The 26166-nt window shown below is 36.7% G+C and overlaps 1 protein-coding gene across 1 annotated transcript in view; it reads left to right on the top strand.

Moving 5' to 3' along the window:
* Positions 1 to 1139: 1139 nt before the first annotated feature.
* LOC104411394 (ELKS/Rab6-interacting/CAST family member 1) overlaps positions 1140 to 26166 on the top strand; it is a gene marked incomplete at both ends in the record, with an annotated part of 25838 nt that continues 811 nt past the window's right edge. The window contains 4 exons of the mRNA XM_010021799.1: positions 1140 to 1556; positions 13276 to 13350; positions 15371 to 15526; positions 19958 to 20125. Of these exons, the coding sequence (XP_010020101.1) occupies positions 1140 to 1556; positions 13276 to 13350; positions 15371 to 15526; positions 19958 to 20125 (816 nt within the window). The remainder of the gene's footprint in view (positions 1557 to 13275; positions 13351 to 15370; positions 15527 to 19957; positions 20126 to 26166) is intronic.

Genomic DNA, 26166 nt, shown 5'->3' on the forward strand with positions numbered 1-26166 from the left:
AGGACACAGAGTTGGACTGTTTCTTTCAGTGGCAGTGTGGTCTTACCTGAACTGATTATAGAACAGCATCTTTAGTTTTGAAAAGCTCTTCTTAGGCCAGAACACAAAAGAAGGTGAAGTACTCAGTCTAAAGTACTGACCTTTGTAAAGAAAATGGCATTGGACTGCCTTTATGTACCATTCTATACAACCAAACTAACCTTTAACATTTCTAAAAGAGGTTAAAGGTAGATAACTGTATTACAAATACTATCTTCTGTGTATTGGCTTTTCATAGAATCACAGCATGGATGAGGTTGCAAAAGACCTCTAGAGGTCATCTGGTCCAACCTTCCTGCTCAAGCAGGGCCGCCTGGAACCAGTTGTCCAGGACCATTTGCAGACAGCTTTTTAATATCTCCAAGGAATTTAACTTAAGAAGGTGTGATAAATATATTCTTGAAGTAATACTTAAACCCAATTATTTTAACATTTTCTCTTTTCACAAATATTTGAGTGAAATGTGAAGTACTTGGATTTATGTCAAATATTAATTTGGCAACATCTTTACATTATAGACCTTAACAGAGTGTCTTCTTTGTCAAGCTTGATAAGAGAGTATAACTAATACTAACTAATACTTTAGTCCTAGTGAATACTGGAAGTAGCTGTATTGCAGACACTGGCTTTTGTAATACAAAGGTAGGCCCCAGGGATCAGTCCATGTGACTTGTTCACATTTAGATTAAATTGTAAGTACATCTTAAGAGAGTAAAGATGTATTAGTTGGTTTATATCTTATTCCTGGTCATCACGTCTTTGTTCAGTGTGTTAGTACTTGTCTGTTATTGTCTTAATACTTTTGTCGAGAAGAAAACAAATGTTCATTTAAATAAGAAGTGAGGATTTTTTTCTGGGCAAACTCTGATTCTCCTATATTATCCCACTACATTAACCCACAGTATTCACAGTCACTGGGACTCGAAATTTCTGTCGTGTAACCCAGTTCCACCTCAGTTCTGCTTTAAAAAAAAAAGCTGGTCTGTTAGTGTGGCAGTTCCCTCTTGGTTGGTAGCTCAGGAGGACTGACGTGGCTCATACTATTCTCTTTATTTCTTCAGTGGAAAGAATCCTCTGATTTTATTTATTTGTTCTTTTAGCATATGCAGATGACTATCCAAGCTCTCCAAGATGAGCTTCGGATCCAGCGGGACCTGAACCAGCTGTTCCAGCAGGACAGCAGCACTAGAACCAGTGAGCCTTTTGTGGCAGAGCTGACAGAGGAAAACTTCCAACGACTTCATGCAGAGCACGAACGCCAGGCCAAGGAACTCTTCCTGCTACGTAAAACCTTAGAAGAGATGGAACTGCGTATTGAGACACAGAAACAGACCTTAAATGCACGTGATGAGTCCATCAAAAAGCTGCTGGAGATGCTGCAGAGCAAAGGTCTGTCAGCAAAAGCCACTGAGGAAGATCATGAGCGAACAAGACGGTTGGCTGAGGCAGAGATGCACGTGCACCACTTGGAGAGCCTTCTCGAGCAGAAGGAAAAAGAAAACAACATGCTGAGAGAGGTAGGTGACCAAGTTCTGGGTTCATCTCCAATCTTAAGCTCTTCTGTGTCTTCTCCATTTCACAGCTGTAAGGAAAGAATCTTCTGTCCTCTCTATAAGCTGCATTTTTACATTGCAGAATTGACAGAATTTGTCCCTGTTGTTTCAAAACTTCTTTAAGGCTTGCTTGTGTGTGCTTTCTGGGGTTTTGTGATTTAGGCCCCACTTTCCCTGTAGCATTCGTATGAAGTTCTGGAGGTGAATTGTCACACAGACTGTAAAATTCATTCTTCCATTCTGTTGTAGTTTGACAGAAAGTAGCTACCTGTATTGAGGTGAAAACTGAGAGAAACCCTTGCGGGAGTAATGGATGAGTGCTCTATGGTTTCCATGGAAACAGTCAGCTTGCTGTGAAGGGTATTTGATAAAACTATTAGCTGCCCTGGATGCGCAGCCAAAAAAAAAGATTACTTAAAGGGACGCTGCTGCACACATAGTAACCCCTTCCCCCATCCTTCTGAAAACAGAAAAGAAAAACCATTGTTATATCTGCATTGCACCTCAGAGGAGTACAATGGCAGATGTTTTTCACTATTGATCATCCTAAAATAATTATAGTAAAATATAGGCTACATGTAATTCAAATATCTTAGAAAAATAAAGAAAATTAAAGGAATTGTTGTGTAACCAGTGTAACTAAATTTCTTGGTATTGTTAAATGTATTTTACTCTTGTCAACTAGGCCCTTGAAGTATTCTAGCATTAACTTCTAAAAGGCTAGTACTTCAGCATGTACTGTGTACATACACAGGTACGTATGTATAAACGTGTATTTCACTAATGGTAAGATTTTCTGTGAAGATTGTTACACATCTGTAGATTGAATGCATGAATTGATAGCTATACATGTATGTGTAAAATGCGTGTGTGTGAATCTAATGGCCTGTTTTGGGCATTGTATCTCTACTTCATGGTTCAGCATTTTTTGAAAGCCTGACGCATACACAAGATTTAAGCCCCTTCCCTAAGAAGCCAGGTAAGCAAAGTCAGGCACAGAGGTTCTTGAGATGAGTGTTTGCAGCACATCAATCATAGATTGGTTTGGATTGGAAGGGACATTAAAGATCATTTCATTCCAACCCCCTGCCATGGGCAGGGGCACCTTCCACTAGACCAGGTTGCTCCAAGCCCCTGTGTCCAACCTGGCCTTGAACGCTGCCAGGGATGGGGCAGCCACAGCTTCTCTGGGCAACCTGTGCCAGTTCCTCACCACCCTCTCAGGGAAGAACTTCCTAATATCTAATCTAAATTGACTCTATTTCAGTTTAAAGCCATTCCCACTACAGGCCCTAGTAAAAAGTCCATCTCCAGCTTTCTTATAGCCCCCTTTAAGTACTGGAATAAAATAAGTACTTCTTAATACCTCTTATTCATATGTTTTACATGTCCTGACCCATTGTACTTGTGCTCTTGCAGGCATTTATATAAGAAAGCTAGGGCCCATTGCATTTCTGAGCCAGATTTAGGCCAGAATTTATTTTTTTTTGAGAGCAATAATCTCTTGAGTGTCTGGAGTGAAGATAATATGATTCCAGAGTTTCTACACTAGTTTTTCCTTTATTTAGCAACCAATGATAATTCTGTTCCAATTCTTGTATCTATTTCAGGAAGCGCCCCAAATGGCTTCCATTTGTTTCTGCTTTAAGTCCAGCAAGATAAATGAAAAGCTGGCAGCAGCTGTGTAATTTTTTAGGAATGCTGTTACATTTGTTTCTGCTACTGATGAGTAGATGTTGAGAGATAAGAATTCTTGTTTCATTCACACAATCTGGAAATCATCAGTCATTTAAATCCTAGCCTTTATTGTGTAAAATTTCCTGGAGAAGGTAGAAATGAGTTACTGAGTTTGAAAGTGCAAGTGCTGTTTATTTAACACTTTAAAATTAATTACTCCTTGATGCTTACCCAGCTCTAATGCATTGAGAAGGGTAAGCTGGGTATACTGTAATTTGTAGCTTAAGCCATTGATACAGTGTGATACCCAACCTTGAAACTGAGCACCCTAGTCATGGAAACATGGTACCATTTGCAGAGATGCCAAATTATCTTCTTACCAAATTGCTTCACATCAAGAAGGGTTTTGTTAGTACCTTTGTGCTGTCCTTGAGCTCTGAGCTAGGCTGAGTTAACTAAACTGAGACTCGTCTGCATGAAACTCAGTTCTTGTGCTTGGGGCTACAGGAGGCTGGAGAAAATCAGATGATGTTGCTGAACTGTAGTTGACTGCTTCTAACTTCCTGAGCACCAAGTTGCTCTGCTCTGCAGGATCTGGTTCAGAGTAGTTATCCCTGTTCCACACTTGGAAGTTGTCTCTGTGCAAAACCTCTTACGTGTGTCTGCATCACCCTCCGCAGCTAATCTTCTGTGTTATCTGTATTTCCATAGTTTTAGGTTATTTTAGCCTTTTGCTGCGCCATATACTAACTGTGGAATTTTTGAGCTGCCTTGAAGAAATCAGTCTACTTTCTTGATGGTACATATTCCTATATCTAGCATTCTTAGTATCTAGAAAGGCATGCTAAACTCTTCTTTAAGTATTTATTTTAAAGGAAGTGTTAGTATCTCAAAAGGATTTGCATGTGCTTGGGAGGTCAGCCTTTATACTTCATGTTCTAACACATTTGAAAAACTGAGAAAACTTTAAAAGAGGTTTGACCATCTTCACTAAAGCAAGCTCTGAGGTATCAGAATCCACTGTTTCTGACTTTATGAGTGTGCTAGACTTCCAGTAAAATTCTTTCCTGGGAATAGTAATAAAGATCTGCAGCTTGAAACAAAAAGCTATCCATCCAGTTTTCCAACTTTGAAGCCTACATGTAATTCAAACCATGATGTTGAGACTCAAGGTCATCAGATGATTTCTCAGTCAGACAGTACAGGCATAGTGGTCAGCAGTCTGACCTGGAAAATTAAATGTGAATTCACTGATTTCTTCAGGTATCGCTGATACTGTGATTGTATTAAAGATTGCACTGATTTCCTAGGGAAAAGAAGTTCTTACAGAGCCCACACTTGATGTTCTGCTAAGATCATAACCAAGGAGTAGCTGTATTGGTTCAGGCCAATGATCCTTTTAGTTCAGCATTCTCTTTCAGGTAATGGCCATACGCAACATCCAGGAAAGGGTAAGAACAAGACAAGCACAGTAGGTCTCTGTAATTCTCTCCCATCTTCCCAACTCATGAGAGTTTTCTTGAACTTTTTGTGGTTTGTCAGTTTATTTTCCTCCATGGATCTGCCATCTGAGTACGCAGTCAGTGTCTTCTTGAGCCATGTAAGCTTTTGCAGCTGCAGCATCGTTTGGTAGGTGATTTTACAGGCCTACTCTGCTGCAGAAAAAGCTTCGTCTCATTTGTTTTAAATTTGAACCTGTCTCCCAGTAGCTTCCTTTGCAGCCTCTTGCTCTGGCACTGGAAGACACAGGGAGTGGATGGTCGCCAGCAAGACTGTGTGCCACTCATAATTTTAGATTTCTCATTTCCCTTCCAAGTTCTCTCTTTTTACAGGCTGAAATGTCCAATGCTACTTAAATGTACTTTGTATGGAAGATAGTGTGTATCTTTGATCATCTCCCAGAGCACTGTCTCAGTCTCCCATATCCAGGTTATGAAATGGATTCTTCTGCAGTTAGTGAGAGATATCTCCACGAGCAATTTGACTCTCTTGGGCTTTTCCCAACCATCCTGAATTCTAGGGAACTCATGCAATCTTTCCTTACGAGTCCATAGGAGAGATCCTCTCTACAGCATAGGATGTATTTGGCACCTCACTGATAGAGAGGACAGTCTCTCATTAACACAAAATAATGAGAAATTAGATGTTCCATTGAGCATCGGAACACAGACATGAATCTGGATGCCCTGACTTCAGCAGATGACAGTGTGACTTCATCACATTCCTCTACCCTAGAAAACAAGCTTCAGCTTCATAGCTTATAAAAAGATGGTTGCTATTTTGAATACCTCTTCTTAAGTCTTAGTGAAAATGATTCATATTATTGTTGGTATTCTAAACTTAACTTTCAGAAACAAATTACTCTCATACCAGCAAGAAATACTTGATGAAATCCAGCAGCTGGACTACAGCTTCCAGAATAGCTTCCAAGTTACATTAACTGCCACCTTGTTGTTCCAGACTCACCTGTTGCAGGATTGTCAGTGATGGCAGTGACAGCACATAGCTCTCAAGATAATGAAGCTTGCTGTGCTCTTTTTGACAACCTCCCTGCTCTCCCCCTTCATTTTAATGCACTGAATAGAGATACATTTTTCTTAGCTAAACAGAGTAATAGACCAAAAATCAGTGCAATTTATGGCAGAATATGGTGTGGTTATATCCACATCTGGTGTTCTAGACACATGGAGTACTATGGGCAAAGTATGATTTGTAAGGACAGTCCAACATCATTACACCAACTTAGTTAAACCTTTCTCTCTTGATTTGTTCATTACTGTCTGTCTTTAGGAATATGTTTCTGGAGAAAAAAACTTAGGCCAAATTTCTCATCTGCCTAGAAGAAAGGAATAAAACAAAATAATCTGTACTTGTTGTGCCCAGAGAGAACAAAAAGAAGCTGCCAGCTGTCTGTTCTTGTCAGATATTTGCTAAATGGCTTTGAGAGTGTTGTCCTGTTTTCTTACTCCTTCACATGGGATATCAGCACAGACTTTACAACAGTAGTTGTTTGATGACCTATTTGTCTCAGGGTTGCTACTGGCCATACATACTCTGAAAGCTAAATACATCTTTGTTCAGAGCAGTGCTATGGCATATACTAATTGGAGTCGCCAAGATACACTGATACACCACTGCATTTCTCCTGCTCAGACAGGGATACGCTTTGATGTCTCAAATCATAAGAACTAAGGACGTATGAGGGGAAGTTCCTAAACGTATTCTCTTCATTAGCCAGTATGCTTGCTCTTATCTACCCAATAGACCTATGAAGCCTTCAATCCCATCATGTGTAACATATATTCAGAGTCCTGATAATATACATGGCCCTAACCATTTGCCTGCTGATCTTCTTAGCTACAGCATTCTCATGGGAAAAGGGAGTGGTTGGCTCAAACTTTGAGGCTAAGCAGCTGTTGAAGGTCGGGTGAGGTGTTCATTGGAATATCAGTGTAACAGAATGTCAACATAGTTCATCATAAAGATTTGATAGCCAAAATTAGACAGTTATTCCCAGAACTGGGACAGACGTCTGACTACTGCCTTTTATTTGGAAACAGAAACTCTTCACCTGGAAAGTTTCTTTAGGAGTCAGTGCTAGGTTCAAGGTTTGAATGTTACAGTGGTGTGGAACAAGGAAAGAACTAACAGTAGCTTTGTACTTTGTGTCACAGAACCCGTGTCTGGTAGTACATTACAGGTTTGATGCCTTTAAATTATTTTTTTTTAATAATTGGGCCCATTCAGACAGGATGGATTTTTAATACAGCTGAGTGCAAAACTGATTTAAGGAGTTAGGGATGTGGTGCTTAACAAATAAAGGGTGGTTTTGTATATAAAGCAGTCACTGAAATGGGTCATTCATAAAGGCATGCATTTACAGTGAACTTAAGGAAAGAAGCTATGGCAGAAAAAGCTATTATTTCTTTTCATCTTCAGTGTTTGTTGAAATGGCAACTCCACAAAGTCCTATTTGTGAACTGTATTGCAGTCATCTAGTATGGCCTTATTACAAGAACTGATTCCTGTTTGTAGCTATTTTGAACCAAACAGTGTTCACTTTATTCTAGGAAGTAACACTATATTTCTATGAGCATTCTTTATTACGTCTCCACTTAGAGTAAGACAAGCAGCAAGCAGGCTTGTACTAGGCTATAATGTACATATACTTGACTTAGTTTGAGATTATCAAACTTGATACTATGATGGCTGAACAGCAGCAGCAAGGAGCTCAGTAAGAAAGAATGGACATGCCATCTAAACAGTGTCAAAGCACTGCTGAACAGTGCCCAGGGAAGAGAAAGGTTGTTTACCTTATCTGACCAGATTTTAATTAACTCTGACAAGTTTTGCAAAGAAGTTCTTTTTCCATGCATGTGTTAAAATTCTTACCCTTTTCTGTTCTAGGCTCTAAGAAGGATTTAGAAATTTTAATTGGAGCAATTAGAGTCACCTCAAAGAACACTTTTGTCCTGTTCCAAGTTTTTACTACATAAATAACACATATTTTTAGGGAGCATTTTTGGGTTTCTGAAGTAGATAGATTCAGTAACTGGAGCTCTTACTACCATCATACTAGGAGACATCATTCTAATGAGTTAAAAAAATAAAGATTTTACCTTTTCTGTTCCTGCTTCATTCTTTTGACCTTTGTTATTCCAGACTGAAAACAATCATAAACACTTTCTGACTCTTGTATAGCAAATTTATGATTTTTATATGATCATTTAATGATGTGTAGGTATTAAATGAATGGGAAAAAAAAGTGGAACTGCAGTGTTCTCTCAGGATGTTTTCTCTGTGTTACGGTTATGATCTCATCAAAGTGAAATAATCCATAAAATTTATATGGGTTTAATCATATACTTCTTCTAGAATGAGGGGCTAAAATTATAGAGATTTAATGTTTTTAACTTCAAACTTTTTTTTCTGTATGACTGAGCTACTTAGTCTTCAAAGAGATGGTTTTTTTTTCCTTTTACTCACACAAAGTAAAATTTCTCAATAGTTCGTTTTAGCACCTCCATCCCCTGTGGATGGGCTTTTTAATGTCATATGAAACAATTTAGAAATGTGTAAATCTGGCTGGGGATTAGAGGTTAAAAAATACATAAAATTCAATGTCTTTTGATGTTTTGTTGTATTAGAAGATTTTTTTTTTATCAATATGTGTAATATAATTTGTTTTGCTTACAAATGACAGCGTAGGTATACTTTCCTTGGAGATACTAATATTATCTTTTATCCTGCAGTTCTCTTCAGTGGACATGAAATTTGTGGAATTTTATTTCTGCAAGTGTGAAACTTTGCAGTAGGAAAAAACCAAAATTGAAAATACTATTAAGAAGTTGGAAGCTAATTCAAGTAGAAAATACATGCTTTTGCACCTTACATAGGAGGGAGAAAAGGAAAAATGAAGGCCTAATAATACATATATAAATAAAGTTCTGCATAATTAGGATTGTCATGTTAATTTTTTTCATTTTTGATTTTTTCTTTAGCTTTTGGATCCATACTTGTCAGACTTGAACACAATGATATGCTACTTAAAGCTAATACGATGATTTGAATTGGTCTCTCTCATCTTTATCTTGCCTTGACTCTAATGCTGAAGTTTTGAGGGATTGTGCTTTTATTTCTTGCTGGTTGGAATACTGAGGTGAACTGGAAGCTGTGTTTTAATTTTCACTTTAGATGATGCCTTTGTTAACAAACTTAAGTCTCCTCATAGCCAAGGTTTTGGTTGGATTTAGAAATCACTGTCTGAATGTATTCATAAAATTGGTTTCTCTACCCAGGGATAACTGAGCATCAGAGCAGCTGGCACCCTCCATGAGTGTGCAGTTTTCAGCAAATCTTTCTAAGTTATGCTCTTTATTAATAAATTCAATTTCTTTTTCAAGGAATTATGTTGATTTTGTTTAGCAAATGCAGGAAATGACAAAGGGAAAATTACAGAAATAATTTCTGAAGGAACTACTGTGATTATGACTTGTATGACGATATTCTTTTTATGTAGCAAAACTCTAACAGTGGTGAGGTAAATTATACAGGACTCCTATTATACATACATTTTCAGTTAAGCTTTATATGTTGCTGAAATAGAATTAAAAGTTACTGGTTATTGTGCACTTTCTGATAAATACTGATTAAAATCCTGAAACAAAGCAATTGTAATACTATCCAGTCACCTTCAGGTCCCAGTTAGTAAAGATATTTATATAAACGAGTCATTCAGGTTGAAGGGCTCTCCCAGGGGTCATCTCATGCAACCTCATGCTCATATCAGCAATTTCAAGTGATGGGGATTCCGCAGTCTCTCTGGGCACCTAGTCCAGTGTTTGGTTGCTGTCCTGGTAAAATTTTTTCTGTATTAGTGATTCAGAATTTTCTGTGCTGCAGCTTTTGCCTGTTGCCTATCACCATGCACTTCCAAAAAGACTTTTTGTGTCATTGTCTCTACAGCTTCCAGTTAGATAAGCCAGAGAGGGCATTGAGGTTCCCTCCAAGCCTTCTTTTCTGTTCAACTGAAGAAACCCAGTTCTCTCATCCTCTCCTCTTACGCTGTTTTGTTTGGGTTTGGATTTTTTTTAACAGCAGCAAGGGCACACTGCTTGTTCCCAATTCATGTCTTCCTCAAATCTCATATAATCTAAAAACTTGCAGAGAGTGCCGTCTGTCCCATCTTTCAGATCATTAATAAAGTCACTGAACAGTATTGGCCACTGTATCAGGCTCTGAGGGTTGTCAATAGCAAGCAGCTACCCATTGGCTTCATACTACTGATCACCAGGCTTTGAGCCTGACAGTGCAGCTAGTTGTCCACCCACCTTCTTAACCACTTATCCAGTCTGTATCTCACCAATTTGGTCTCAGGGGTGTTTGGAAGGACATGCAACACACACTGTTCACCACCAGTTACTTCACTGTAGAAGAAAATCAGGTTAGTCAGATATGATTTGTCCTTCTACACAATTAAAGATCTACTTGATCTTATAGATCTATGAAATAATTTCTAAAATTAATATTGATAGTTAATATTGAACTGATGGATGCTTGTGAAATTTTACTTTGGTTGTAACATTTGCATTTCATTGTAATTAAATGGCTATGCCAGTTAAGATTAAAAAATAAATAAAAAAATCAGAATTACAGCTCTGCTTTTAATCGCACATATTTTTTGTCTTTTTTTTTGTTTTTTTTTTTTGTTAAGAAATTGAAGTATGAGAGCGTATTTTTCTATTTTTAATGTGGTATGTGCTTCCTGATTATGTGGATTTTGCAGGAAATGGAAGGTATGCCTTTTTTTGCTTTGGAAAGTGCTTATCTTGTGGTGCTACTGAGAGATAAGTTGCTGTATTTTTAAGCACACAGCCTACTCTACTATAAAAACATCGCTTAAAAGTGCACTTTCACATTTCTTCCAAATCCCATGCAAAATCAGAGGCAGGAATAACTGAGCGAGTAACAATAATATGACCAAGTTATGAAGGAAGAAAATGTTTCTGATTAAATTCCTCCTCTCATTATTATGCGCGTGTATTATTTATTAATATTTTTAAGAAATTAATATTTTTAAGAAATAGTGCTGATACTGATTAATATTGAGGACTCTTTCAATTCTAAACTATATTCTCTAATTTTCAATTCTTTTGATGTTTCTTAGTCAAGAAAAAACCTCACAGAATTTGTTGTTATTTTTGGTGCATTAAAATAGTTCCATCACAGCTATTCTTTACATATTCAATGTTCTTAGTGTGTTTGATCACCTGTTCTGTGTAGTTATGCTGACCAGAAAATTACAGTATTGTTTCTCATGGGAGTACTGTGTTCCCTTGCAGACCTGCCTGGCAGATGTAATGTGGTTCACACCTTTAGTTTATATCTTTTTTTGAAGTAAGGTTTGTTTTGTTTTGTTAAAGGAAGATAGCTATTCTTGATTAAAAATTGGTAGTGGTGGAGTAGCAACCCCAACTCTGGTTAAGGTGGCCACGCTGTTTGATATTCTGTCTGTTTCTAGCCTTCAGTTTCTAGTGATTGAATCTTAAAAGTTTTTTTCGACAGGACAGCTCATTTTCAATTTTTGTTGCCTGTGAAAGTCCTTTAAAGTTGTGATCAACTTGCACCATAAAGTTGGGGTTTTTTTCCCCCTAAAGACAAATTATGCTCTTGCAGTCATTCTTTGGACTCTCTTCAATATATCAATATAATTTTGAAATTGTACACCAACAAAGTGGACACGGTATACCTGTAGTGGTAGCACTAGTGCCTAACAGGTAACAAGGTGTCCCTCCACCTGCAGCTTTTCTTGGTCATGTCAAAGAATTGTAGAAACTACTAGGTTGTAATAATAAGGTATTAAACACAAAACTGAGAACAGAAATGGCATTCTTCAATATTCTTGGCAATGTTGTGATGATATCTGGTGGCTAAAAGTGCCCACTTGCTAAACTGAAAAACAAATATGGTGCATATTTTTTATAGTAATGGTAATTAACAGTGAAAAGCATGCATGATGCACATAACTGGGGAACAAGTAGGTTTTTCCCCTTTTTTGTTATCTTTTTCTGAAATAATCACCGAACATTTCATTAAAATAAAACCCCATATATATATACATATATATGAGCCGCCTCATGTTATAATAATTTCAGTTGCATTCAAAGGTAAGAAGATGCTGAAGTTTACTAAGCTGTTACAGAACAATATCAGTTACTTGTGAAAGTTTTTTATGTGTGAAAGTAGAAGGAATAATGCTTTGATACTTCATCAGAAAGCATAACTTGCAAGGAATGAAATATTATTTTTGTGTTTTTCTGATCCTGATATTTGTGTGTGACCCTATGCTTTTAATTATTGTGTAAAGTCCTGGTTGAAAATGAATTTTCATTCATCTGTGTGGTTGTGTGTCCTCAATGTAATATGAATACATCAGAGAGATGAAATTTTGTATTTCTCCATTCTGCCACTGAAAGATAAGTATGTAACCTATATTTCACAATTACGAAGGATATCTATGCACTGCCTTCAGCAGCCACACTTAAATCTGTGTTCTAGCAAGGTCCAGTCTGCCTGTAGTCCTGTTTTCAGGCTCTTTAGAATCATAGGCATGATGCCAAAATTAAGTCCTTACTGCACAGTCAAGAGGTGGGAGGTGTTGTTTTTCAGCAGGTTATGTCAGCCAAATCACAATGGAATTAGTTAAGATGATAGAAGTAGGACATTTCCTTTGCCAAAGCGCCAGGCATCACTTCAGACAGTGGGGATACAGGCATTTCTAAAGAAAAAGCTTAGAATAATTTTCTATTTGGGAAAACGCTGTGCAATGTAAAAAGCAGACACTGTTGTGTCAGAATCTCTTTAGTGACATGCTGTTCTCCTGCTGTGTATTCCATTTATTCCATTTCCCTAGTAGTAGTTGCTTTTTATGTTCTCAGGTCAGAGACCATGTCTCTGCACAAGTGGAAATCATCTAGTATGAAATTGCACTACTAAAATAAAGGGGCTTTTCGAACCTAAAAGATTCTATGATGCTGTAATACATTATTCAAAATAGACTTTTGGCATATTTTTTTTTATCTTATCTTTTGTTTGCTCAGTTTCTAAAATTTAACAAGGATTTGTTTTGATTTCTTTTATCAAGCTTTTTCATTTTATTCTACAACAAGAGTCTTTGGATGGTGGTACACCTGATGAGACAGGTACAGCTGGAGATAAGACTACATTTAGCAAAAACTCAGGCAGTTCAGAATAGGATACTTTTTACTCTTGGATCTTTCTTCACCTTTTTAATCTTAAAGAATCATCTTCAGAATTATTCTGTTTTCAGATACATGAATTTTCAAGTGAGGAAAAGCAATTTCTTTTTTTTCCCTTTTTTTTTTTCTTTCTAATACATAGCTGTGCTGTGTACTAGAAAGAGAAGCTGCTAGTAATTTTGTTCGTATTTGGTAGGTGGAACAAAGTGCTGTTAGGATAATTCTTGCTTTCTTTTCTGCTGATACAGGAGATCCATCGTCGATTTGAAAATGCACCTGACACAGCCAAGACAAAGGCTCTGCAAACTGTTATTGAGATGAAGGTAAATGATTGCATATAGGCAGCAGTACGATTTGTTCTCTGAAAAATAGGTTTTTCATATGAAAGGTGACTCTACCAAATACCATCTACTTCTGTCAGTCTTCTAATTTAAAATAAGTATATTTTAATACTGTTTTATTATATATTATTATCGATCAGTGAAGAGACAGATCTGCTTCATGACACAATAGAAACCTGCCTTCTGTCTGCCTGCAGCAGCATATGCAGTTTTATTTCAGTTAGGCAAGAGTCCGTTGTATTACAAGGATAGAAATGATGGATTAGTAAGTCTTTATAATGATGGGGGTTATTTTCTTTTTATAATGTCAACATTTGAAATACTGCTTTGCATTCTGTGTGTCAACAAAGTTAGTCATTTACAAACTCAAAACTCAGTTAAAGAATGGGTCATATGGCTAGAAAAATGTCTGTATGTCATCCTAAACCTAACTTTTCTAGATGACTTTGTGATTGAATTCTCAAGTATCTAATGGAACAATGGCAATTTGCCAAGAGCTCCGGAGCCACAAGTGGAGCCTGTGGTTTACACAGCTTTATGTGATCATATTTCATACTGTATGGTCCATAAAGTGCATCAGACAGGGTTTGGACAAATACAGTTAAAAAATTGGAAATTACCTTTGCTAACCATTCTCTTCCATTTTCATACCTCCCTTATCTCACGCCTTTACCTGCGCCTTTTTCCTTTATTTTCCTTCGTTTTTACCCTTCCAACTCTTTCCATTCAATCTCAATGTTTTCCATAGTCATTTCCCATCTTTCTACCCTGGAGCCATTCATTTACCATCTTTCTTTTATTAGTCAGCTTCGTGGCCCATAGTAATGAAAACTAATTGACCATCTGGTAACAATAAGCTGTCTTTATTATCAAAAGAGAAACACTATTACTTCTGGGAAGTGATGTGAGCGCTGAAACTAAACACTGCTGTAAATTAGAACTTAATACTTCACCTTACCACCTCTCTAATTTTTTGTTGCACAAGCCCGCTTTACTGATTTTAACTTAAGCATTGAAACAAAAGTGTGAGATCTGACTATATCTTCATAATGGTCCTTTAGAAAAATCTTACCTCATGAGTGAAAACCTATACATTAAAATCTTTTCAGGCTTTTTTTTTTTCAGCTGAGCTTTGGTTATTCAACACAAAACAAATGAAGGATTGGTCTGTGAAAGAATGAAGGATAGTTTCAAGTCCTACCTGTATTTCAGGAAAGATGTAATATTTTTGAGAAAGAGATTACAACTCATAAATACATATCCATGTTCATGAGCATGCATGAAGCTCTGTGTGCTGTATTAGTCTGTTCTTGCTGTTCCTAACACATAAAACTTCTAAAGAAGCAGTAGATCAAGTAGATTGAAAACCTCTGATCATCCTGTAAAACTATGAGGATAATGGTAGATTGACTGTTTGATGTCTCTAGATGTATATTTTTTTATCCATGGAAATTTTTTATATGTTGTATATATGAGCCAGCATACTTGAAGGATCTGCTTTATCCACTCAAAACTAATTGTCCACCCAAAACTAGATTGTTGCATCTTTTCCTCGCTTATGGTGCTTTTTATGTTCTCCATCTGTGACCGCGTTTAAAGCACTAGTAGCAGAAACCCATTTTTTTGTCATTCTTGCAGTCACATTTTACTGTGACTGTTAATTAAATTTCTCTGGTTTGTACAGCTTTGCATTACAAGGCAACCTTTTCTCCTGTTCCTTTATTTATTCATCATATACTGTGTCCATGCCCCTAGCCATGTTTTCTTTCAGTACTGAACTCTTGCTTTCCTTGAAAGGCATAAAAAATTGAAAAACGAGTACTTGAGCACTCAGCCAGATGCTGCGTAAAGAGGTGTAGGCTTATTTCTGTAGGAACTTCAGGAGTAAATTTCAAGGGCAGGTACATGTCCAACAAATTATTTCCTTTATTTTTCACTCCATTGGTATGTTAACAAATCATCTTACTGTGTATCTTTATCTGTCTCTTCTAACTGTTTTCAGGATTCAAAAATTTCTTCCATGGAGCGTGGCCTCCGGGATTTGGAAGAGGAGATTCAGATGTTGAAGTCAAATGGAGCTCTGAGCACAGAAGAACGTGAAGAGGAAATGAAGCAAATGGAGGTGTACCGTAGTCATTCCAAATTCATGAAAAATAAGGTACTGAGAAAACGAATGAGAGTGCTGAGATCAACTAAGCTTAGTGAACAGATGAAAGAAATTTTCAGACTTCACTAAGGAGTTACAATCTGGGTTCCCATTCCAGTGCTGAGAAGCAGAATTTATTTGTATTCTGCCTTGAAGTCACTAAAATAACTTAAAAACATGTAATAGAATTTTACATTCAAATTTGAAAATATTGTAATGGTGGTTCAGGAAGGTCAGTGGCCCAAATTCTGCTTTTACTTTCACACCTGATTTTCTTTTCTTTCAGGAGGATTTTTGTGTTTTGTGTATCTTTAGAACATCGCTAATCCATTCTAATTTTGGGTTTTATTTGGTCTGTTCAAATGTGGCCTACTGAAAAATGTATTTCTTTTTGCAGCTGTTATAACTAGTAGGTCCTTTTATTATGTAAAGACTGAAAGGAGCATGAACTTTCACTATAATGGCTTTCCATTACACTCTCCTTCCAGTAGTGGAATCAGAATTCTACAACAGTGGTAGTGTCAGCATTAATTTATGCAGGACAAATTCAGCAGTGAGACATGTTGATTCTCAGGTATGAACATGGACACTGACTACAGAATCGTCTACAGCCAAAAGTTAATTCATTCTTTGTTTCCCCTAAGAAGTGTTTCTCAGTCTTTTAGTGGGCCCTAACATTTTCTAATGAAGATTCAGGCCACCTTGTAAAGGAAATTTAAAAATTTAAAAGCAGTCTTACTTTTTTGAATTCGGGAATTAGGTTTTGTGTACTCACTGCAAGCTGTGTACAGATCTCTGGAACAGAGGTTGAAAATTCCTAGGAACTGAAGAATTGTAACCTACTGCATTTGTCCTGCTTGAAATTGTTTGTCAAAGAAAGAGAAAGTTTCTTCAAGAAGTGTTACTTGTCCTAAAGTAGAAACATGTAATAAGTATTTGTCTCTTCCAGTTCCCTCATGCCAGCTCACTGATTTATCTCAACCAAATCTGTTCTTTTACGCTTTTGCCCTTTACCCCACTGAGGTGCTTCTAGGAATTGAAGGATTTGAATTCTCTTCAAATTAGGAATGCAGAGATGATTTTAGCACTTCTTCCTTCCATCATTTCTTCCTTCTTTCTTTTTTCTATCTTCTTTCCTTCTTCCCTTCTTCCCTTGTTAGCAACTCTTGAGCTTCTCCCCTCCCTCTGTGGGCGTTCAGATCTATTTAGCTGCTCCATTCCTGGATCTCTTCTGTCGACTGTCTGCTCATTTGTTTTCCTGCAGAAAATTTTCTCCTTTTTGATAACTTATTCACTCATGACTCACAGCCAGCTCCAATCATGGTATCTTGCTGTCCTAATTTGTTTTGTAATTGCACAACATTTATTTTTTCAGTATTGTATTGTATAGTCATCTGTGGCTGTATCTTGACAATTAACTTTATTTCTCTTAAACTGAAAAACGTCCCTTTTCTTGTCCAAAGTTCCTCATGAATTCCAGTTTCAAAAGCGTTGGGTGAAGTGCCCCATACTTGACATATATAAACGTAACGATAACTATACATCTTTGTTTCATAATCAAGTTCTTGTCTGGCAGCCTATATGAAATCACAGAGACATTAAACTTTTGAGAAGACTTAATGAAGAATGGAAGAGAAAATGAGTGACCAGTGTTGATCCTTCTGTTCAGTTTCTTGTCACTTTTAGTTACTTGGATTGACACAGGCTAACTAGAAGCTGACAGATGATGAATATTTAAAGCATAACAATGTCGTGACAGGTAGAGCAACTGAAGGAAGAGCTAAGTGCCAAAGAGGCTCAAGGGGAGGACCTGAAAAAAAGAGTGGCTGGTCTCCAAGCCGAGGTCTCTGCAGTAAGATTTATCTTTTGTGTGCAGTGGCCATTCACTGGGGCTTGCTAGCTCTCTGGCTTTGGGGTAGCTTGTCTTCTCTTAACTTCTTAACGACTTGGTATAACAGTAGAACTAACAGCCTGCTCAGCCTTGTAGCCTGCCTTTTTTGTTCACATGGTTTTGGTGTCCATAACATCACTCTTCGACTGAACATTTATATTTGTTTTGTTAATGGTTTCCTTAACGGTATGAGCTGTTCTAGCAATAACTTACTCTTTTCAAAAGTATTCAGCACCCATTTTGGGGCCAGACTTTCAAAGAGATTTGCTTACCCTACTAGAACAAAAATAATTTGAAAATGTGCTGAAACCTCTTAACATTGTTTCACAAAAAAAATAAATAACAAAAGCTGGATGCTGAACGCTTTTTAAAACCGATGGTTTAATTTTAGCAGCATGAACTTAGGTTATTCCTTTGCTGTGAAATTAATGCATTTTCTGAGTGATCATAGTGTCTCACCGAGAAGAGAGGTGTGAACACTTAATGCTGTCTTAATTTCTTTTGCAACTTGGAATGGTATGCCTTGCATTCTTCCTAAAGAACTTAATCACGTTGGCAGTGTGGTCTTACAGCTCCGAAACGGGGATTTCTAGAGAGAATAATCTCAAGGTGCTACTGCGAAATTTTTATGTAACAAAATATGATTGTGTTTAAATAGCAGCGTTTCACAAGTATTTAGGGTAAACATCTTGTCTGAGATGACTCCAAAAAGGATTATCTTTTCAAAGAAAGACCAAACTGGTTTGAGAAAGTTTTACTATAATTCAGGATACCTACTAGTTGAAAAAATTGGTCATCTGAAATTTTTAAGGATCCTTTTTTTGTTTAGATACTCCAGAAATGTCATGACTAGCTTATAACATAACTAGCAGAATATAGTTAGTCTCTTCCTAGTTACTCTCCTGTGCCTAGCAGGATTGTTCAACTGGTTGTATTGGCCTATAGCTGACAGCAGAAATAGCGTTGCTAATATCAATACTTCTGTATCTAATGTAAATAGGTGGTGAAGTCATTCTGTGGACATGTTTGCTTTTAAAGATAAAAATATGAAAAACCAAACCTAGGATGTTTGAATTAAGTGAACAATAAACTATTGAGTAGTTCTATAAATTAAATTCTTCTTATACTCCTTCTCATTATTCCATTTTAAAAGAATAGTTTGTGTGAGGTTTTTTTGAGATAAATGTCCTTCTTCTTCTCCCCTTCTTGCTTATCTCCTCATGTATGCTGTTTCACACTGGAACACAGGAGTTCCTGATGGCATCTTTTGATGCTATTTTATTAATTTTCAGTCAGGAGTTTTTTTCTTTAATTGCCCTTTATTGAAAAGTGTTGTAAAGACAAAACCACACTTATCCAAGCTTTTCCTCTCAGTCATTTCTACTAATACATGTTTATTCTAATTAAAAATAAAATATATATAATTTATAGCTTATAGCAGTTTAATTTTGTTCTTGACACATTCCCAAAGATGTGGCTTTTTTCAGTTTGTGATGTCCTTTAATTTCTGTTTTAAAACATTGGACAACATACTTTGGGGATTGAGGGATTTTGAACAGAATTGTTCAAGCTAAAAAAGGGAGGACTGTTTCATTTTTAGAGATACGTCCACCTCTGCTATACAATATCTAAAAGTAAGATATTGCTATTTTATTCTGTGAGGTATATTGGAGGCAAACCAGAAAGTTGGTTATAAACTTGGACATAGGTCTACATTTAGACTTCCCAATCCTCTTTAATATATTTTTTTCTTCAGATTTACATCAAAATTGTCCTGGGTGATGCTAGGACTCAGAATGAGATTTCATCTCACTTCAATGCTTTACTTTTAAATTTCTTACTGCTTGTCTTTTTACATGATAATCCAGTTTAGATTTGTTAAAATAAATTGGCATTTTGGTACTGATTTAATTTACTAAATTAAATCTAGGAAATTTCTCTTGGTAAAGTGCAATTCCACAACCAGTTTTTGTGTTTGGATGTGTATTTGCATCTGCTTTAAGAAGCTTCCATAAATTAAAAGTTATTTCTTAGAAGATTGAAATGCTGTTTTTTTAATAGTGGGGAATGTAAAAGTGTTTACATACACTGTAAGCATGAGGCTAGATTATTAGATGGAGAGATGGACAGAAACTCACTGGTTTGACATTTCAAAGCAAACATCATGCTTCTGAGAGAGACCTGGAGGTATCTCATCTTTTCTGATATCACAGGGTAAGGGTATTTTTCTTACTACAGTTCTGCTTCATCTTCATTTAAAACTTATCCCTGTGGAGTAACAGGTTTTGGTCAGTCCTTTGAAAGATATCTAAGAACAGACTGTCTCTGTTAAAGAACCTGCCTTGAAAAATTGATGCTTTTGCTCCCCTGTTCTTTTCCTTGAATCTTTTGCTCATGACACAAATTTTTGCTGGCCTTCCATTCAAGATAACTGAAGGCTTCACAATTCCATGTGATAAGTTTAGTTTGTTCGTAGTTATGTGAATTTATAGTTATTTTGTAAGGAAGATATACATTATTTTTCCTTTGCGCATCTTTTCTTTCTTTTTCAGATTGGTCAGGTGAAACAGGAGCTGTCACGCAAAGACACTGAGTTGCTGGCCTTGCAGACAAAGCTGGAGACCCTTACAAATCAGTTCTCTGACAGCAAGCAGCATATTGAAGTTCTGAAAGAGTCCCTTACAGCTAAAGAGCAAAGAGCTGCCATCCTGCAGACAGAGGTGAAATGGGCAATTCTGTACTTACTGACTTTTCATAGAGAAACATATAAAAAGCATTATTTCATTTCTTCTTGTTTAGGTTATACAGTCCCATAGCCACTCAGTGCTGCTTTTTCTGAGCATGTTGTATCTTTGATTCTATGTTTAGACTCTCTAGGCCAGGGGATTTATCACAAATGCACATACATTCCTGTGGATGAATACACACTTGTACGACATGTTCCACTAACATGCAGTCACCAGTATAGTTTTTCCTAGGCACAGCTACGTTGGAAGCTGCAATGCCTGAGCTAGGGGGATTTACTTTCAGTAATGTAGCTAAAGGAAAGCAGAGAAAGGAAGAGCATTCTCTTAGCATACAACTCGCTGAGGCTTCATTACTACAGTCAGCATGTATGGGAAATCTTGTGTGTAAGCCTGTGCTTACACCTGAAATACGGGCTTTCATGTTTTATGATGCATATTCTAAGATAAAGGATAAACATTTTCAATACTTGGCACAAAACTGTGTTTCGATAACAAACGCTTGATAATGTAAGACTTAAGTGTATATATGAACATCAAATAGAGAATAAGTATAGCATAAATTTGTATCTTCTGGATATTGTTGAAGAACAAACATGAAATGTGTAAAGACAACATTTCAATCCCCTGGCTTGGAAAATTGTAATGTTAGTAGAAGTCCAAAAGATGGCGGTCATGCATCAAAAAATACATGTATTGTTACAGCAAAACCAGTAAAAAGCCAAAGGAGCTGTTAAATAGGCATGCTGAAAAATTGTAGGTAACACTGCTAGAAAGATTCCGTATTACAGAAGTGTAAGACAATTTATTTGAACTCCTACCCTCATGTAGCTTTCATTTAGCCATGTTCAGTGACTCTGTGGGTGCACATGTCCTTGTCCAGATGCAGAAGTCAAATTACGTAGTAAATATCTTCTGATACATCTAAGATGGCTTGTCTTATTATTCTCAGATTTATGTAAAGTTTTAAATTGCATTAGTCTGTATTACTGTGCAAGTGCTAGTCTGCAATCAGAAACTTCTTGTTAAATTTTGTTCATTCTTTTTTGCTAGTCAGGAGTGTACCCTAGATTTGTACATGTTAGCTTTCAAAAATGTTTACATTTCAAAATATCATTGGAAGTAGGTGTTAGGTAAATATTTAAAAATGTAAATTAAATGTTTTGATTCATTAGACTGACTAAAAAGATTGAAAAGAATATAGATAAAGTCACTCTGCAGCTTCTATGAAGCTAGAAAGACATTTCTCTTCTTATTTTTAAATAGTAAAAAGCTGTACTTTTCTATCCATGAGAGATAAAGTTCTTGAAAGAGTAAAAAAATAGTAGCAAGTTAAAAGACTTCAGTAGATGGCCATAATTTCAGCTGTTATGGTAGGTGAACATGTTTATTGAAATAAAAAGTATGGAACTGAAACAAAATACTGAAAGACTTGGCTTTATACCATTGAGAGATACTCTTGATAATTATTTGGAACATTCTGATTTTATTTTAGCTGAACGCCGTTATTCTGCTGTCTAGCTTGTCATATTACTAAATAATCATTGAGAATATTTGTTCTTCACTGTGTTCTTCCAAATGAGATTCTTATATAGAGACACAATACAAAACCAAATTGGCTTCTGAAGTGGCTGGAAGGTGGGGGTGGGGCAAACACTAGATTTAATACTTACTGGGTTTAGGTTGTTCATATAGTTTGCTTTCAGATATCCTAAGCGAATGTAGCAACTACAGTGAAAGGTGCTTGTCTCTCTGTCTGTCTTTCAGTGAGGATTTGCTGTGGAGTAAATATATTAACAATAGTGTCTTAGAATGATGTTTTATGAGAGTCCTGGCATGTTCTCCACAGTAAGATGTAACAATCTGGTATGAATTTAACACATACAAAGTGCTGTTGATTGTTAGGCTATATATGACCCATTTACATTCCTGAGAATTTTGATGTAATTGCAAGAAAATATTTATACTTTTTGAAAGATAATCACATCTTTTTCATCTTTGCTGATGTTCTTGACAGAAAGCTCAAAAGTTAAATTGTCATACAGTTACCCTTCTTCTGTCTTCACAAATGATCATCTCAAGCGTAAGATTGAAACACATGGATAAAATACAGAGTTGAGATGTTTATTGTTGCATCCTATGATGTGTTTGGGTTTTTTTAAGGACAAGGTATTTTTCTATAGAAGAATTCTCACTGAGAGTAAGGTAGGAATGTAAGATCCTGCCTGCCCTCACTCATTGACAGCACTGGTCAATGTTAAAACATGACTAGCTTCTCTCAAGACACCTACAGAGAGTTCTGAGGAAGAAGAGAGGTGCATTTTCTGTCTCATTGGCAGACATCTTCAAAGGGGATTGGTATTTTAAAATCATATTGAAATAAATATTTTGAGAGAAAAGAGAATACCTTCATAAGCTTCTGCTTTTTAGTCTTTTGTTAAATAAAACTCAGGTCAGTGAGGAAAAGATGTTGGTACAATATCTCAAAAATAGGTTTGCAACCTGCCACACTAGAACTACAAAGAACAGTGAGCTGTTTGTGGGGTGTTTATGTAGAGGGCTATTGGGTGGAGAGGATATTGTGGTTAACTTTTCAATTTGTGAAGAAACCTTTAAAAATAGCTCTAAAAATGTACAATCCCTTTGTAAACAAAACAAAAAATAAGTCAATATTTATTTTGGAATGAAGACCTTCATCCATACAAAGTTTGTATTTTGCCCAATGAGCCTTTTAGCTTAGGTGAGTGCCAGAAGGTATGTGGCTTCAGTGGGAGGTTAAATTAATCAGTGAGAACATTCCCCTTTGTTTTTGTATACTGCCCAAGCTGGCAAGGCTCTGTAATTGGTCTGTTCCATATGGTAAATTCAGATTAATACTTGGTACAAAAATGAATCCAGTCCTCTGGAAACATTTTACTTGCTCTTAATGTCTCAGCAAAACATAAAATTCTGTAAGGATCTTTCTTTATTGCAGCTTATACTGGCATTTTGAAACTATAGTAGACTCTCCCAAATCAGACACAGTTAGGGAGTGGATTGCCTTTAGTGAGGAATGTGTAAATGGGAGCTGGGTGTCTCCAACAAGACTTGTTAGCACCAGCTACATGAAGATCTATGCTGACACCTGCAAACATTAAGCTCAGCTCACAGAACCGAGTTCACCATGTTTAGGTGTTTAACACCTTATGCTAGGGATTATGGAAGAACAGTAGAACTGATTTCTGACCTGAGCAGGGTCTGGAAGCAGTATATCTGTCCTGCATTGTGTTTATAGCCCTAGCAAGAACCAAACAGGTTCAGCACAAAGCCAGGTGTGTGCACCTCTGCTCAGTGGCGTAGTCATGTAATCTGACTAAGTAGTCCAGATAACTGGGAGCTGTATGTTCATAAAGAATTCGCTCTCTTCTACGAACCATACTGGATATTGCTGCAATTTTTATAAGAAGATGAAGAGTCAGCTCTAACATAATTAATAAGAAAGATCAACGCCAAAAATAGATAGTTCAGGATCATGAACTATCACTGCATTCAAAATGAATCCATAAGCATGGCTTTTAAATCTTAATTTCAGACTGTGCTATCAGGAAAACAGCTTAACTCTTTTTTGTGTTTATATGATACGTTTGCAAGATAATAATAGAGTATCACAAAACTAATCCTTTTTAAAATGCACTTATTTCAGGTACTTGGAGACTTCACATAGCAGTATCTACAGCTGGAAAAAAAGCAACTTTCACCTTGCATACCAAATATAATTTTGTCTTCCTCTGTGCATTTCTCAGTTATGAAACTAAGTGGACTTTTGAAAACTTTAATGATTTCTCTAAGCTATAAATTGGGAATATTCTGAAAGATTATAATTACAGAATCCAAGACTTTAGAAAAGGCTTTAAATTTAAATTTATTTTTAAATGAAATATTATGTCATTTATTGTGTTTATTCTGGTAGTCCTTGGAGCTACTCATGTACTAGTTTTTCTTAGAAATTTGATATCATACTTGCTTAATATATGGCTATACATGTTAGGAACAGAGTCATAGAGTATTATTTACTGCTGCTGGAATGTTCTGTGATGACAGATCAATGGTTCCAAACAGTTTTTCATACATCATTCTTACAGTGAAGAAGTTTAAGCCTTAGCTATGGTACCCAGCTGAAGAGAGGTACCTGTTGGCTATTTAGTTGAAATGCACTTATTTTTCTAAAGCTTCATAGGAAATTGGATGGTATGTGCAGATCAAGTTTGCAAGCCTATTGTTGCATGAAGGACTAGCAGTTGCCTGAGCTGTACTGTAAGGTTTTACTTGCCATGCATAATTAAAGGCATGGCAGTCTATTACTGTGAAAGCAGTTAGGTTAATCCAGGGTTAAGACAACACCATCCAAGATGCAGAAGTCAGGAGAACGGCGTCAGCACCTCGGTAGCTGTTTGCCTAGTCGTTTCCACGTGCAGAGAAAATCTTAAGCTCACTTTGTTGAAGTTGGCATCACCTGACTCCCACAGACCTCAATTCTTGTCACTGTGGGAGGATGCCATACATAAACTGAGCTGACATGAATAAACAAGTGCAGTGTTCTGCCAGGAATAGTGCTAAGGTGATGATTGTGTGTCCTTCCAGCCTTTGAAAATACTCTTGAAAGTGTTTTCTGTGGTTTCCTAGGCAGGGACCTCACACAAATAAAACCAGGAATGCAATTTACCCCAAACCGTAAGCTAATATAGAGTTCAAAGAGAATAATCAATCAGAAAATGAAAAGTATTCTGTGGATAAATTTCTGTTTGCAGATGTTCTCTTTTCAGTTAATACTGTGCTTTAGGCATCTGGACTGTCTCAAATATTTTGCAACACAACTGTTGAGAGTGTGTGGATTTTCTTGTGAGGGAGATTTTCAGTTTCCCTTCAAGAATTAATAAAAGTGACTCTTAGCTTTAATATTAGAGATATCCAGAGAAGAACATACCTAATCAATCTATAAAACTGTGTTTTTCAGAAGAAGACAAACCCTGATCCACCTGCTAAACTTTTTATTACAAACACTAGCAATCCTATAAATCATATTTTGGTAGTACCTGGTACTCTAATATCACTGCAGAATATACTCCATGCCCCACTTGCTGGGTGAAAGGTCAGGAATGTGATTTTAATAACATATGTGTATGTGAGACTTAAAGGTGGCAGTGAGATTGCAGTGTTGATGGGGAGAGCAGGGCAGTTCTTTTCCCCACTGGCAAGCGCTTATTGCTCCGCATAAAAGGAATCAGACAAAACAGCAAAGGATTTTGTAGGCGTAACATACTGTAAATGTAGAACCTTAGAGGCAACTTTTCTATTAGCAAATCAAAATAAAGTGGAACTAGAATAACACATTAAAACTGAAAGCATACTGACTGCGTAAGTTCTTCCCCTAGCCTGAGTTGTCCAAGTCATCTTTTCACCTTATGTCTCTGCTAGCCTACCAGCCTGTGCTGTGCAGAAGGACCAAGAAATTCACTGATCACCCTGTTTACTTTGTGTGACTGATGTCCTGTAATGGATTCAGCTAACAGGAACCAAATCTGATACTGTCAAATAAGATTAGCAGCCAAACTGGCAGATTTGAGCTCGGTCTGAATGCCAAGTGGATAGGGGTCAATGGGTTTCTTTTGGTATCTTGAGCAGGTTGATGGTGTTGGATTTCGTATTCTACAATGGTCTTTGAGATTAGTCTGTGCTTTGTGGTGAGCTTATTCTTCTCATCAAATTTATATTCAGATAGCTCTGATTCCTTCTCCCATTTCTTTTGTCTCGTGAGCTCTGTGTTTGATTTGTGTAAGGGAAATGCATAAGGAAAAGTAAAATCTTCTCAACGTGCAGTTTTGAAGTTTGAAGATGCTGTAGAATTCCCAGGTTGTGTTTCTAAATTTATTGAGGCCATGTGAGCTCTAAATATTTTTATGTGTCCAAAGTGAACCCGCAATATCCTGTACAATGTTATTTGTTCAGTTTTGTCTTTAATATAAAATTGCATCCTGCTG

This window comes from Nestor notabilis, unplaced genomic scaffold (genome assembly GCF_000696875.1).
Source record: "Nestor notabilis isolate BGI_N333 unplaced genomic scaffold, ASM69687v1 scaffold8379, whole genome shotgun sequence".
NCBI classification, from domain to species: domain Eukaryota; kingdom Metazoa; phylum Chordata; class Aves; order Psittaciformes; family Psittacidae; genus Nestor; species Nestor notabilis.